Source organism: Macaca fascicularis, chromosome 14 (assembly GCF_037993035.2).
Source record: "Macaca fascicularis isolate 582-1 chromosome 14, T2T-MFA8v1.1".
NCBI lineage: Eukaryota > Metazoa > Chordata > Mammalia > Primates > Cercopithecidae > Macaca > Macaca fascicularis.
The window spans coordinates 116,778,311-116,794,564 of NC_088388.1; the positions used below are offsets into that span (position 1 = coordinate 116,778,311).

A 16,254-nucleotide genomic window follows, 5' to 3' on the forward strand; every position below is an offset into this window, starting at 1 on the left:
GTTCTCCAGCCATAAGCAGCAGCCTGAACTTGGGAAATATGCACTTCAGGTCTCCCAGAGCCTGGGCTTGCAGTGTGAGCGATCCTATAAAAAGTTATCCCACAATTGAACAATGACAACACTTGGACATAGGATGGGGAACATCACACACCAGCGCCTGTGGTGGGGTTGGGGGAGAGGGGAGGGATAGCATTAGGAGATACATCTAATGTAAATGACGAGTTAATGGGTGCAACACACCAACATGGCACATGGATACATATGTAACAAACCTGCACATGTACCCTAGAACTTAAAGTATTTAAAAAAAAAGAAAAAAAAAACTCTCCCGCTAGACCTGAAGAATGTCCAGCAGGCAGCGGCAGCTGCGATGATGCATCTTCATGGCCTGAGGGCAGGTGCATCAGGGCCTCTTTCAGTCCAGTTTAAGCCAACTGGGCCTCCCTCGTCAGCCCTGGGCCATCCCTTCGTAAAGCTACCACCCAGGGTTGGGCATATCACAGGCTGTCAGAACTGCAAGGACTCTGAAAACCCTCTAAGCCAGGCATGGTGGCGCCGGCCTGTAGTCCCAGCTACTTGGGAGGCTGAGGTGGGAGAATGGCTTGAGGTCAGAAGCTCAAGAGCAACCTAGGCAACATAGCAAGACCCCATCTCAAAGAAAAGGAAAGAAAAGAAACCCTACCCAAGCCCTTTATACTACTGATGAGGCGATGAAGGCCCAGAAAAGCTGTGTGACTTGCTCACGGTCACACAGCCAGTTGGGGACAGTGCCAGTTCTAGAACCCTGATCTTCTGGCGCTCATCCTTGGGCTGTTACACAACACTCTGCGCTTCCTCTGTCTGTCCCTTACCAGCCTCCATGAAAAAGGACCCTTCCCAGACAGAAGCCCCGTGGCAGTGTCTCTCTCCCAGTGACCCTGGGCATCAAGGGCGCCCATAGGGTGGGCACAGGCAGACCATGGGCCAACAACCCAGCACTCTGGGCTAAGCAAGAAGAAACCCCCTCCCTAAACCCTTCTGGAAGCGCTACGGGCACTAAGAAAGATCAGGAGCTCCCTTCAACAAAGCCTAAAAACCCTCCTTGCCTGTTGGGAACCTGGGGTGCCCTTGGTCTGTGGCAGGGGAGGCCTGAACCCTTCCCAGAGAGGGCCATGCTGGACTGGGTGACTTTTTTCCCTTCCTCACGGCTAGACCCAGGCTTCACTGTGCCTCCAGGTACCCAAGGCCCTTTCCTACTCTCCCCTCCCTGAACCCAGGGAAACCCCACAAATATAGGTTCCCCTCAGCACACGGGCATCTTCCCCACCACCTCCTCACCCACCACCAGCATCCCCAGCACACACGCAGTGTACACCTCAGGGACTCGGGTCAGCCCTTGAGGCAGACTGAACTCCAGAAGGGGCCAAAGCTGCAGGGCCTGCCTCGCCCTGGGGGTGGGGGGCCGGGGGAGCCTCACTTCTGCTCCTGGGCAGGCATGTGACCTTGGGGACAGTCACATCCCCCTCTGGGCCTCAGCTCCCTCATCTATAAAATCAGGGTGTTGGACAATCAGCGGTTTTCAAACAGGGTTCCACAGAGCATTTCAGTTTCCATGGAGGTGGCTGGGAGACCAGCTGGTGGGGACTGTGGTGGGCTCTGAGCCCTTACCCCACCTCAGCAGAGAAGATCAACCTTCCAGTCTCATACAGTGGAGTCTACGTAACATTCATTTGAACAAAAGAGGCAGCTACTACAAAGAACTTGAAAGGCACTGGCCAGGGTAAGTGCTGAAGTCCCTTCCAGTTTCCGACGCCTCCTGGGAAATCCCTGTTAGACCAGAATCAAGACGCCTCCCTGTTCATTCATTCATTCATTCATTCATTCATTCATTCATTCATCAAATGCTGTAAAGAACATGGAGTGCCCACTATTGCCAAACAAATAATATTTGATTGCCCAGGAGCTTGCTGCCTCAGTGTTTCCCTGTGTCCGTGCCTTCTCTTGCCGCCAGTCCCCTAGGACTCAGGGCTGGTACATAATGGCGGCCCCGCTAAAGCTTTGGGTATTGCTTCCCTCCTAGGGAAACCAGCCCCCATCTGGTGCTGTCAAGGCCTCCGCTTGACTGCTAAAGCCGGGGTTCCCTGTGGTGGCTTCCCTCGTGCCTGCGCCACCAGTGCCCTGCCCACTTGTCCAGGCACATCCACCCTCATTGTTGCTATACCAAGAGGAAGCTGTTTTGCCAAAACAAGACACTTAAGCTAAGTGGCCATTGTTACAACAGTCATCCTTCCCACCCAGCTCCCCAGCCCAGGGCCCAATACACACACTCCCACATGCTTACACTCACATCTGCCAAGTCTCAGGGGACAATGCAGGGGAAAGCAAGGTGGCTGTGCCAAGGGAAGTCTGCTCCGCACCAATGACAATGTGAAATAGAGGACAAGGTGAGGGCTGCACACCGACAGCGGCATAGGGCAGATGCCAGGGTCCTTGGGATGCCTGGGGCTGGGAGATGGCAGAGTGACTTGAGCCTGCAGGTGAACCATCTTGGGAACTGCCCAGCCCCCTCTGGAAAGGGTGCCTCATCCTGGACCAGCGCCGCGCCCCCAGATGGTTCTCACTAGTCCCTAGCACCTGTAGCCTTGGGCTAATTTCAAACCTGTTCCACTTGAAGAAGGCCCAGTATAAGAAAATCCACTCCACAAAGGAACGTTGCTTCATCAATGGGTCTAATTCAGTCTTTCTTTAATAAGCATTGCACTACTCTGAGAATTAAAAATGTGACCCATTTTGAAAAGGCACAAAATATGCGCTGTCAAGAACAAATGCACATATCTGGTGTGGCGCACCTGCCATCCCGTTCTATGTAATTCCAGACTGTCAGGGAGCCAGAAGGGAGCCTCAGGGGGGAATTTGTCCAACCTTCTTCTTTGGTGGGAAAGCTGAGGCACAGGGAGAAGAAGATGTTTGTCCAAATCTGTAAGAGCCAGCGCCAAATTCTAGGCAGTGATGATAAATTTCAATATTCTGTGACTCTATCTCTATCTATCTCTATCTCTCTATGCCAGATGCTGTTCTAAATGAGCCTTACTATGGGAAGGACACTATTTTGAGACTCCTTGAGGTAGGTATTAAATTAAGTTTAGCCTAAAGCTGCCTCCTTACATATTTTAAGTTTGGATCAAAAGGTTTCTCTGTACATAATGAACTGTAACTCAACTGGACGTGTACACAGACTGTAAGCTACTCTTGTTAACAATCACCAATTTTGCCCAATCAAAGGCAGCCAACTGTTCAAACCGTGTTCAAATAAAGCTGTTTCTGTACCTCACTTCCATTTTCCAAACGCTACTTGCCTTTTCCTGTCCATAAATCCTCTCCAACCACGCAGCTGTGTGGGAATCTCTCTGAATCTATTCTTCGGGGGACTGCTCCATTTGAGAATCGTTCTTTGCTCAATTAAACTCTGTTAAATTTAGTTTGCCCAACATTTTTCTTTTGAGAGTAGTATTATTATTCCATTTTACAGATGAAGAAACTAAGGTACAGAAAGGTGAAGTGGCTTGCCCAAAGCTGACGGGGAATGTGGTCAGTTCTCTGTCTACCACAACATGCAACTTTCTTTTGAATATGAGAAACCGAGACCCTTCTCCACCTCTTTTCCAAGGTCCCTCTGAAGATCCAGCAGCTGCCAGAGGAGTGCCATCAGGCTCAAGCCCACTGGCCATCATCTTCCTCACGACATTTTGGAGTTGAGGGACAGAAATCACAATGCATCTCTCTGCAATAAAGCCCTCAGGGAGAAGGCACAAGCTCAGGCAACCAGCTTCTCCCAGCCCACTCCTATATAACCAAGGTTAAGAAATCTGCTGCAGATGGGATTACGAGCCCCAACTATAGGCTCACTCTCTTGGGGGTTCCATCTTAAATAGGGGAGTAAATTTAAGAACCTTAAATAAGGATGTAATGATTCCATTCTTCCATTCCAAGATAAGTTTGGACAATCTTTTTTCCAGAATGAACGTGGTACCTGTCATCATATTTGACACTTAATTCATAGATTAATTGGGAGTTCCCCAGTGAAGTCTCTTGTCTGTCCTGTATCCCCCCAGCAACCTTCGGATTGGTCCCTGACTCTGAAGAGATGAGCTTCCTGGGAAGACATCGCCCCATCACCCTGTCTCAGGGACAGACTATCCAACTCCAATGGGAGCATGGCCACCCTCCTGATAGCTCAGCCCTTCTCACTCTTGGGTTTAGGGACCATCTAGTTTAGGCTCCCAGCAAATTGCCAAGGAGGAGCCCCATGGCTGTGACTAAGTGTTCAACTTCTGCATGCCCCTGTGTACCCCGCTTACTGCTCAACAGTAAGAGGCTCTGATAACCTCCCAAGGCCTAGGGCCAAGTGACTGGTGAGGTAGACATGAACCAAGGAGCCCAGAACAGAGGGCAACGGAGGTAGCCTGGGAAAGAAGAGCCAAGAAGGGGCTGGAAGAATGCTGGGAAAAATGATGGTAAAGTTTGCAGAAGCACATTGGGGGTTCAGAATGGACTGCAAGACAACTATAAGCCAGAACATAGGATGAGCTGACGTTTCCCAAACCCAGTGCTGACCCATTCTTCCCAGAGTCCCAGGCTCCACCATATTAGTAAGGTACAGAGGATTTGGAGAGGGGCAGAAAACAAGACCTAAAGGAGAAATGAGAGCACAAAAGGGATTTCCTGGAAGAAAAGAAAGTGGAGGCACAGAAGAACAAAATCTTTGGCAGCCTTCATGTGTGTATGACTGGCTTTCCCACAGAGGACAGGCTGGCCGCTCTCTCCCACCCCAAAAGCGTGTGTATGACTGGCTTTCCCACAGAGGACAGGCTGGCCGCTCTCTCCCACCCCAAAAGCAGCAGGAGAAAGGAGCTTGAGTGGTGGCAGGACTTGTGGTTAAACACCAGGAAGCACTTCCCAAGCATGAAAGTTATTAAGCCCTGAAAGAAGTGACCAAGGGAGGTTGAAACATCCCCTTGAAAATCTTAAATGCACACAGAAAGTCACAGTTTTCTGGGAAGGTTTAGGAGTGTAGTGAGGGGTTTAGACAAGGTGACCCTGAATTGCAGTTAGAATGTTTTTGATTTTCCAACCAGCAAAAATGAGATTAAAGTAGATTAGCCTGGATTCCCAACCAGTCAAGTTGATGCTGTAACAGCATGGACGCCCGGCAGAAGTGCTCACAGGCCACAGAGCAGGAACCCGAGACTCAGCCACACAGCCCTGGGGTGCTTACCAGCCAGACCCCAAATCCCAGCACCTTCTCCTCCCAGGGCCTCTTTCTAGAACCATGTTAAAAGGAGACCAAGAGATCTTGATCCTAAGTAGTTTCAAACTAGAAGAGGCACAGCCAATTTCCCCCGAACCTGAAACACAGAGGTGGCCGTCCCACCTGTCTCCCAGCCTCAGCCCTGCTTCCTCAGCACTGGGAGGATCTGGCCCGAGGCCTGAGGTCGCACTCACCCCGTGGCTGTCCCTCTCCATGGTCTCTGAGGGAAGAGTCCTCTAGGCTTAGCTGATGTCAAGGACAAGATCCATGTTGGCCCCTGGCTTCCCAGGCATGTGGGGTAAAGGGGTTGGAGGGCCAAGGGCCAGCCCCCACCAAACGGGGCGGGGAAGACGGTTGGGATACGTGAAGTAATCCCCAGTATAAACAACACAGAACTTGCCAGACCTGTTCCTCCGCCCCTCGTCGTCTAGGCCATCCCAGTTACTCAGCGAATGCTGAATTCCGAATACCGGGAACCTGAATCTGCCTTTATTCCTGAAACTGCCCCCACAGAAGCAGTGGAGTGTTCCGAGCTGCTTCTTCAGAGGGGCCCTGAGAGAAAGGGCAGAGCCTTGAGAGGACGGTCTTGGTCCTGTTGACCTGAGCCCCTGAAACAGATGCTCCTGAGCCTTCTGAGGGATGACCCTAACCCCGCAGGGGACATTCCAGGCCAGGAATGTCCATCTATGGCAGGACAGTGGGAACCTTCATCTCCAAGGACCAGGTGTCAAAATCCCAAATCAGGGCACATGGTCTCTGGGCACATGGTCTGGCAATTGTTTTTTCCTGAACTCTGTTTTTATGAACTCTTAACAAATAAATGAAAATCAAATGACCTTTAACTATGCACATAATGAATCACCCCCTATTGAAAACAATAAAGTGCTAGAAGCAACACATCAAAGTCAATGAAATAAAACATAACTATCTGAATGGAAACTGTTCCAAGAAATATTGGGCTGATTCATAGTCCCAAACCTATACCCATTCTGATCCTCAGAGTCAAAAGAAGTAGAGGAAGGGCTATTGCAAAAGGAGTGCTTAGCGCCCCTGATCCCAGCTGAGCTGCTGCTGAGAACTGCAAAAAAGAAGAAGGAGTTCCTGGTGAGGTTTGGGAAGAACTTTCCTGAGCATTTGGAGGCACCAAGATTTTTAGAGTTTGAAGGAAGCTCATGGATTTTTAGTGGTTCAATCATCTCATTTTACAGATGGAGAGACAGAGGGCCAGAGAGGCTAAGGAATGTGCTCAAGCCACACAGCAAACAACAGCAGCAGCAGTAATCTAAAGATGCCAAGAGTCCTGTGAAACACTTCACATGCATCCTTCACGTGTTCATTCAACAAATATGTACTGAGTGCCTGGCATTGCTTTAGGTGCTGGGGACACAGGAACAAAATAGGCAAAGGCTCCTGCCCTATGGCTCTAGGATTTGGGGGTTGGGGGAAAAAGCAGACAGAAATCAATAAATCAGTTACACAGCCTCCTAGAACGTGAGAAGTACCGTTCAGAAAAATAAAGCAGCGAAAGGATCGAGAAGGCAGGGGAGGCGGAGTCCTGGCCATTGGGAACAGGATGGTCAGACAGGGCTCTCTGTGGTGACATTTGAGCAAAAACTGAAAGGAAGTGACTACCATCCTCCCCCATTTACATTCAAGAAAACAGAAACTTCTAGCTCACAATGGAAACTGTGCCCCAGCTGAGGGTATCTTGAGGGAAATCTAACCCAGAGGCAAGAGGCTGGAGGAGAGCACCCTGGAGGGCCCAGGCAGGGACCCTAGAGTTTTCTCATCTTGGCATATTGTCTGAGCCACTTCTCTGGCTTTCAAAGAGAGCAGAATTCAGCCACAGGCCACATCCCCTTCCTGCCCCATCCACCGGCCCACCATGACAAAGGGGCTCCTCCCATACGTCCTCCTGAGGAGATACCGGCCTCCTGTCCTCAGCTCTTCCTCTTCCCTCTCTCCTAGGGAGGAGCCCAGCCCCTCTCTGGCTGCCACTGAGCCCTGGCACCCCCAGGCCAGATCTGAAGGCCTCCACTTCATCCCCCAAGCAGGCCACTGGTCTCCAAAGGGCACCCCCAGCGCCCTTCCCTGAAGGTCCCACCAACCTCAGGCTCGGGGGTCTGGGCGAGTCGGGGGGAATGAGAACCCTAACTCTGAGGGGAGCCTGCAAGGCCTGACAGGTCTCCTCATGGGGAAAATGAGGAGAACACATAGAACCAGAGGAAGTGTCTGGCACGGGGCACTGGGCAGGCTGGGAAGGAATGTCACTTTCACCTCTTGCTCTTTTCCTTGGTTTCCATCAGGGACACTGTCCCTATCCCAGAGTCCTCACTGACCAAGCCACCTGACCCATGTGACATCCCCTCCAAGGGCAGTTCGGTTCAGCAAGCAATAGCTACTCAGCACCGGGCCCACGGTGGCTGCTGGGGAGTGAGGGTGGTGGGCAAAGAACAGAAAGGCAGGGGCCCTGCCCTGGGAGAAGACACAGTTGATGTGTTGGGCAGGCGGTGGGGGAGACACTGAGGCATGACATTCCTTGCTGGTGGTTTTCCTATTTCCAGAGTGAAGGCGCTGGGGCAGCACAAGACCTGGATGCTTCCCCCATGGAGCTGGACTTGGAGGCCTGCACCGCTTTTGACTTCCCCACGTGACCCTGGCCTGGCCCTTTCCTGGCCCCCTCTTCCCGGCCTCCTTTGCTGTCCTCCTGACTGTACAATGCCAGGCTCTCTCTGCCTCCCACACTTCCCTTTGCCTCCTTCTCTCTGGCCTTGGTCCCTGGCTTTCTTCCTCCAGCTCCCTGGTTGCCTTCTGGAAGGACGCCTACCAGGCCCACCTTTGACTACTCTGCAGAACCGGGACCCACCTTCTGCTCCCCGAACCCCTGGGAGAGTGTGGGCCAGCCGTCAGGCCCGTTTGTACCCTGGTCATTTCCTACCTGGGTCATTTCCATGTGGAGTGGAGGGAGTTTTACAGAAAACATGTCAGCCATGCAAACAAGCACACATTCCTGGCAGCTCGCCAGGAGAGTGAGGCGTGAGAAAATCTCACTACTGTTTTGAGACTAAACTCCGAGCTCTCCGCTTCCATGGCTGTTCCAGCCACCACTACCCCAATGCCTTGAGAGCTCCTTCATGGGGCTCCAGTCTGGGAAACAGAGCTCTGCACCTTCTATTCCCAGCCTTGTTATCTTCCTCGGAGTTCCCACCTTGGGCCCGTGCTCCTCCCTCCTGAGTCTATCAGCAGCTTCACCCCTGAATCACCTCCCAAGTCCCTGCTTGGAGCCCTTGCCTACCCTTCCCCACTTTGCGCCCCACTTCTGAGCTTCTCCACTACCCTTGGCACAACAGGCGGGCTTCCCTCCAGGCCTGAGGGCAGCTGGGAAACAAACTACATACTTAGAGGCTCGGCAGGGCAGAAGGGAGACAGTGGGGCCACCCTCAAGGGGGTGAGTCACCAGGAGCCACCCCTGGGCCTAGCACACTAATGCTCCTATGGTCTGTACTGCCCTCACCCCCGAAGCCCAGCGGTCTTCCCAGCTGCAGCCCCAGGCAGGTCTCTCCCACCCCACTTAGCCTTCCAGGGCTGTCCTGGGTCCCTCCAGGCTGTGGTCTTAGCCGTGCTTCTCCCCACTCCAGACCTGCAGAGGTTGATCGCTGCTGAGTTCTCTGGACTAGAGGCCGGTTCTCTCTTCCTGCTTTTCCCTTGGGGCTGGACATCAGTGATCAAGTGAGGCACTTGCCCAGGCTGCACAATTTAAGAGAGTGCCCAAATAATCAAGATAAATCATGTTTTAATGAAATATTTTAAAAATCTGCATTAATGGAAAAAGTCCAAGGTGAATAAAATATCAGAATTTTAAGTAAGGGCAGGATCAGTTTTCCATCTGGATTTTTTTGTCTCTCATTTTTATTACTCACATGTTAGCAGGGCCCCATTTTCCCTTGTGATTTATTCCTTCTACTTTCTGCAGGATATTGTCCCAGCTGCTCAAAACATCTGGGCCAACCAAGAGCAAGGAAGGCCTCTTCCCAGGGCGTGAGTTCCCTCTCTGCACAGAGCAGACCTGGAGCCCTAGAGAGCTATTGTCTTCACTATGCATAGCCACCCTAGTTCCTTCTTTTTTGTGCAGTATTACTTCATTTTCAGTCTTCCACGAATCTGCATGGCTTATATGTTCTTTGTTGTGGCTGAACAGGAGTCCTCAGAATTAAACAAACTGGTGCCTGCCTGACCATTTGTTGAACATGGCACTTGCTGCCAATCTGTTCTAAGATTTGGTTTTTTAAATTAACAATGCATCAATAATAAGTTAACAATTAAATGAATGCTGACAAATGTGCACACCTGTGTAACCACTATGACAATCAAAATCTAGAACATTCCCATCACCCCAAAAAGTTTCCTCCCACCTCTTGCAGTCAATTCTCCACCCCATCCCAGCCCCAGACAATCACTGATCTGCTTCCTGTCACTAGAGGTTAATTTTCCCTTTTCTGGAATCTCATCTAAATCTCCCCTAAGATTTAATGCTGAACCCTGAGCACAGCCCAGCAGGGTCACTGCCCCAGGACTCGCTTCAGGTGCCAGGTCATCCAGACACGATAAGAGGAGGGCAGATCATGTGGATCATTTTTTTTCAAGCCAAGAGAAAACAGCCCATGAGTCCATACAGAGCCCCTGGTCCCCAACTAGCCTCTCAGCAACTCTAAGGGAGGCTTTCAGGGGACTCTGCTGGTGGGGCAACTCTAAGGTTCCCTATTTCCAGCAGATACTGGGCTTCTCCCCTGGATAAAGAGAAAAGGGGAGGGAGAAAAGACTGGCACACCCAGAAGGGGATGCCGGGAAATAAGTGTGGGCAGGAAACCAAAAGACCACCTGATGACTCCCCAGCAGGCCTGTGGTTCGGAGAGTCTAGGATCTTAAACGCAGGAGTCACAGGGTTTCTGTTAGTCATGGTGTTTACTGCCCCTTTGTGTCTTGTTCAGGAACTCAGGGGGCAGAGAGGGGCAAATCCCTGCTCTTCTTCTGATAATTGGCATTCTTGTCATTGCATGATCAACACTCCATGATTAAAGGCTGGGTGCAGTGGCTCACTACTATAATCCCATTACTTCGGGAAGTTGAGCCAGGAGGACTGCTTGAAACCAGGAGTTTGAGACCAGCCTGGACAAAGCGAGATACTCTATCTACAATCAATCAGTCAATCAATCAATCAGTCCAATGAGCTGGGGGCAGTGGTGCGTGCCTGTAGTCCCAGCTGCTCAGGAGGCTGAAGTGGGAGGATCCCTTGAGCCCAGGAGTTTGAGGCTGCAATGAGCTATGATTACACCACTGCACTGGCAACAGAGCCAGACCCTGTCTATAAAATAAAATAAAATAAAATAAAATAAAATAAAATAAAATAAATCCATGATTAGATGGGATAAACTAGGTAAGAAGCCTCTGGCAGGACGCTGTCAGTCTCAGTCAAGTTGGCCCCTATCCCCTTGAAGAGTGGGCAGTGGGCAGGGGAAGAGGCTGCCCTGCCCTCCAGTACCTCCCAGGCAAAAGCAGCCCAGCCCTCTCACGTGGACCCTCTGCAACACCCCTGCCTGGTGGCTGCCTGGCCTGCGCCCAGATCGCTCCATCTGGGGACAGTTCTGACTGACTAGGCACCACCTGTTTCCAAAGAAGGATTTGATACAGTTGCTTTTCCTTGTAATTCACCCCTATGGTGTGTCTGTAGCTCCTTGTTCCCCTCTGAGGGGACCCACAGAAGAAGTCAAATTCCACCTCCCCAAGACAGCCCTTTTCACACTAGAGGGCGACAGCTCGATGACCCTCTGAGTCTGCACTTTTCCCACCTGTTCCTTCACTTGCTTCTGCTGGGAGGTGGTTCCAACCCCTCCCTCAGTGGATTTCTCCAAAACAAGGCCCAAGGGCCACAGCCCTCCTGAAGTGCCAGTTGCAGCCATGTTTACACATGCTTACTCTGACTCTTTACATAAAACCCCCACCGTTGCTCACTGGAAATACCCAGTGGACTGCTGCTAACTTTTCCACAGAAATGAGGTAGCTGTGGACAGATCCGTGATGCTGACAGACAGGGCTTAAGCCTGGCAGGGACAAGCATGGGCCCCTCCCGCACACATTGGAGTCGAACATTCACAGCGCGGGTAAGGGTGAGAGTGGCTGACTACTGTGACCTCGAGAATCCCACCTTCAGACGGGACCATCTTTAACTCCCTTTGAACCACCTGAGAAGGCTTTCTCGAGTAGGAGGTGAGATGCCAGAGGCTACACGAACCACAGAGAGACAGCCTGGTGTTCTAGGCTGCCCCGCGAAGGGGACATTCAGAGAGATGAGTGTGGAGTGGTTTGCAGGAGGGACTTTAAGGTCAGATAGCTGTGGAATCACAGCTCTGCCATGTACCGCCTCTATGTTCCTTGAGCAAGCTAATGGCCATCTCAGAACCTCAGTTTCCTCATCTATCAAATGGGGATAATGGTTCCTCTTAGAGTATTTCTGTCCATTCAATGAAATCGTTTGTATAACACATTTGACACAGGACATGGTACCTAGTGCCCACATATGATTATACACACATTATATATATATATATATACACACACACACACACACATACACATATATACTATACATGGTCATGGTTTCAACAACAAATAGGACTCTGAGCAAGAGAGGAGAGTATTAAAATATGTGCTTTTTTTTTTTTTTTTTTAAACAGTCTCACTCTGTCACCCAGGCTGGAGTACAGTGGCACAATCATGGCTCACTACAACCTCAACCTCCTGGGCTCAAGCCATCCTCCTACCTCAGCCTCCCAAGTAGCTGTGACTACAGGTGTGTGCCATCACGTCCAGCTAATTTAATTTTTTTTTGTAGAGATAGGGTCTGACTTTGTTACCCAGGCTTGTCTCAAACTCCTGGCCTCAAATGATCCTCCCACCTTGGCCCCCAAAAGTGCTGGGATTACAGATGTGAGCCACCATGTCTGGCCAAGATATGTACTTTGGATCTGAAGTCCAAAGAGAAGCATCCTTTGCTAGAGATTTGGTGGAGAAAGATCTGGCTTAAGACTTCAGACCTGGGCTTTTGTTGAGATTGTTACTTCTAAGCAGGGCAACTTCCTCCCAGGTGACCCCTGGACTACAGCTTTCTCATCTTAAAAAGTGAGGTCCTTTTCAACTCTGGAGAAACTAGAGGTCTCCAGGTAGGAAGATTTGGCACAGAAGAAGGAAGTCATCAAAGGTAATCAGGTGATCTGGAGTTCCTTGTCAAAGAACTGTGAAACAGAAAATCTGAGGGGGGGACACAGAGTCACAGTTTGAGATAGAAGAAAATGCCCCTAAGCATAGCCTGGAAAGACAGGAACAGAAGGATGGTCAGAACCAGAGGGAAAGCAAAAACAGGTGCAAGATGCAATCAATAAAAGTTGTAAGGAGAAACTACATGTTTCTTTACGGATAAAAATTAAAAGAACACCAGGAAATAATAACTCACATTTGCAAAGTGCTAGCACATATATATTATTTCATTTTGTCCTCTGAGCACACTCTAATACAGTTCTTACTACCCTCTTCATCTTCCAACAAGGAAGCAAAGACACAAAGAAATACACTTCCCAGCGTCAACAGTTTAAGAAGGACGGAGCTAATTCTCACATTCATTGCAATGATTCGTTCTAAAGCTATGTTTTCTGTCTCCACATCTATGTTCTTACCATAACAATGTCAGCTGGCATAGAGAAGTATAATGAGTCATTGTATTTTTTAATTTTGTTAATGTCAATCTACTGTTTTGATAATAAAATTTAAAATGTTAAATCCGTACATTCTCACTAGAACCTTTATCTATTCTCTTTACAACTCACAGTATTTGAAAAGAAATACTTGATTCTGATGCCATTCTTTTCCCAGTTTCATTTCTCAGCTGCTTCAGACAGATGTGTTTTTATCCGAGCAGGTGATGAGTGTGAAGTCACTGAAGGTGAACTCCTGCAGGTCCCCAGATTAATCATGCTGTGTTTTGTCAACTGTCACCCAAAGACAGACACTTATATTGTTTGCTCAGTGAAATGAAATTTTATGCATTTTGATTTTTTCTTGCTTTTCGAATGTGAATCATTTAAAAAGCATACAAAGTTACTCAGACTTCAAGCCTAGTTAACGTAATAAATTTCAGATCTTTGAGCATGCAGCTACACAATTTCATTTCTCTGGTAGTATTCTAGAGTTCGTTTGGAAAGAAAACATGAGCCTTTCTGTTTTTTCAGCTTTCAAAAGACTTTTCTGTTTAGAACAAATTCATCTAAAGGAATAAGATTTTTTTTTTCTGTGCACATAGAAAAGTGGAACAAACTCCAAGGTCATTTCCTAACCCAAGTGTTACATTCCTGCTCTAGCTCTCAGAAGGAGCCTGTGCCACACTCTGCATCCTTTGACCTCACTTAATCTGACTTGGCCCTGGGTAGAGAAGCTTCTACACACACTGCGTCAGACCCACAGGCAGACAGGACCAGGAGGCTGTCTTCAGCAGAGGACGTTTGGTGATACCTTCCAGTGTAATATTAAGACTTGTAACATCACATTCTCTTCCTTTATCTCATCTGGTCCTCAGGACAATCCTCCAAGGTACATGGGACAAGTACCATTCTTGCTAAAGCCTAGAGAGGCTGGACAACCTGCTCAAAGCCACAAGGTTGGTGGCTTGGCTGAGCCTCGCAGCAAAATACCTCCAAAGCTATGCCCTTCGCAACATTAATGGTACATTCCAGACAGCCTCAGAGTCCCTTCATAGCTGTGATAGATACAACATCCGTGAAGATACAAACACGGGGGCCGGGTGCTGTGGCTCACGCCTATAATCCCAGCACTTTGGGAGGCCGAAGCAGGTGGGTCACTTGAAGTCAGGAGTTCTAGATCAGCCTGGCCAACATGGTGAAACCCGGTCTCGACTAAAAATGCAAAAATGTTAGCCAGGCATGGTGGCACATGCCTGTAATCCCAGTTACTCGGGAGGGTGAGGCAGGAGAATCCCTTGAACCCGGGAAGCGGAGGTTGCAGTGAGCTGAGATCGCGCTATTGCACACCAGCCTGGGCAACAAAAGTGAAACTCTGTCTAAAAAAAAAAAAAAAAAGATGTAAACACTTCCCTTGAACCTGTCTTTATTTCCAACCTGTAGCACTTCTTAGAGACAACGCGTCATGGCCCAGGTCCAGCCCTGGGTTGGCTGCCCCCCAGAAGTAGAACCCTGGTCAATCACTTCGCTTTAGTTCTGTCAACCGTGATCCAGCAAAGATGTGTCTGCTCTGCCTGTCACTTAAAGATCAAGTGACATGTGAGACGAATCTTGGGGAACTCTGAAGTACTATAATGACGTTGGACGTTCTTACTATAAGTTTAAAACTCTCTGCAAACAGATCTTCCTACCGTTTGTCTTCACACAATACTTGTGGGTTCTAAGATGCTCCTCTTCTAACCTGTCAGAATTCAGTTTGGCCTTGGAGGATCTAGAGATTTCTATTGTTTTCCTTCTCGGCCTTAGTTTTCCCAAACTGAGGGGTTATAATGTTTCTGGTAGCTCCTGACAGAGACCCTTTAACCATAAAAGCACTGAGTGAGGGGCATAACACAAAGAGAGGAAAAGGTTTCCGGTTGAATTCCAGAATCCTTCCGGAAAACATCCAGATTCCATTGGTCTTTTGGGTCGTTGCCACCTTGGACCGCCCATGAGTAGGCTGCATTCAAAATTGTCTATCATAACTGCCAGCATTCCTTCCTTGAGTCAAAATATCTGGCTCAGGACCTGTGGCCCTAAAGTGAGAGTCATGAAGCATTTTGCAGGGATGTTCTCCCTTCCATTTTAGTAAATCAAAACCCACTCACTCAGCCCCTGAATCTTGCTTAGCTTTTATACATTCCATAAACAATTCTTTACAGTGTACCTGTCATGTTCCAAATACTGCTCAGGCTACTAAAATAGAGCAGGAACAGCCTGACTCTGTGCCTGTCCTCATGACCTTCACCTTCAGTGAGGAGCCTCATGCCCCTTTATCCTTGCCCTCCTCACCTTGGGGCCTTGCTGCTAGAAAAACAATAGCTAATGTTTATTGAAGTCTCTTTAGGTGCAGTGTCTTCATAGCAATCTTATGCATAGATATTTTCATTCCCATTTTACAGATGAAGAAGCAACCGAGGCTCAAAAAGGATAAGTAGCTCATGCCTGTAATCCCAGCACTTTAGGAGACCGAGGCAGGTGGATCACCTGAGGTCAGGAGTTCGAGACCAGCCTGCCCAACATGGCAAAACCCTGTCTGTACTAAAAAAACAAAAATTAGCCAGGTGTGGTGGCGTGTCCCTGTAATTCCAGCTACTCAGGAGGTTGAGACATGAGAACCGCTTGAACCCAGGAGTCGAAGGTTGCAGTGAGCCAAGATGGTGCCACTGCACTCCAGCCTGGGTGACGGAGTGAGACTTCATCTCAAAAAAAAAAAGAAAGAAAGAAAGAAAGAAAAGAAAAGAAAAGAAAAATAAAAAACAAAGGGTAAGCAATTTGTCCAAGACCACATAGCTGACAAGTTCTGGAAATGGGGTTTGCTTCCAAATCCATCTGACTTCTGAAACTGCTCTCTGTGCAATCTCCCAATTCAACATCACCTTCAGATGTGGAAATGTTTTTGTCATTCTGTCCTCCAGAGAATTCATGAAGCTTTCAGTAAGGTCTATCCACACAGAGATTCTTGGAGAGGGTTACTTGACAATGCTTTGTGTAGACAAGCTTCCAATGTTCTCTGTGGTTGGTTTTCTGTTGGAAACAGCTCCCTATCTATAAGGCAATATAACATCATGGTTCAGAGTGTAGACCAGATTACGGCTTTTATAAAAAGCTGTAGAGTGTACAGGTTCCTCCACCTTCTGTTGGAATTCTGATTGCATTCCTGACAAGCTTACTATCTGAATC

The 16,254-nt window shown here is 49.0% G+C and overlaps 1 protein-coding gene across 4 annotated transcripts in view; it reads right to left on the reverse strand.

Annotated features, from left to right (window-relative positions):
• Positions 1-5,587, reverse strand: part of TMPRSS13 (transmembrane serine protease 13) — a 28,522-nt gene extending 22,935 nt beyond the window's left edge. For all 4 annotated transcript variants that reach the window (XM_074015301.1, XM_005579777.5, XM_045370969.3 and 1 more), the window contains exon 1: positions 5,482-5,587. In XM_074015301.1, coding sequence (XP_073871402.1) covers positions 5,482-5,502 — 21 coding nt within the window. In that variant the 5' untranslated portion in view covers positions 5,503-5,587. The remainder of the gene's footprint in view (positions 1-5,481) is intronic.
• Between the last annotated feature and the right edge of the window lie 10,667 nt (positions 5,588-16,254).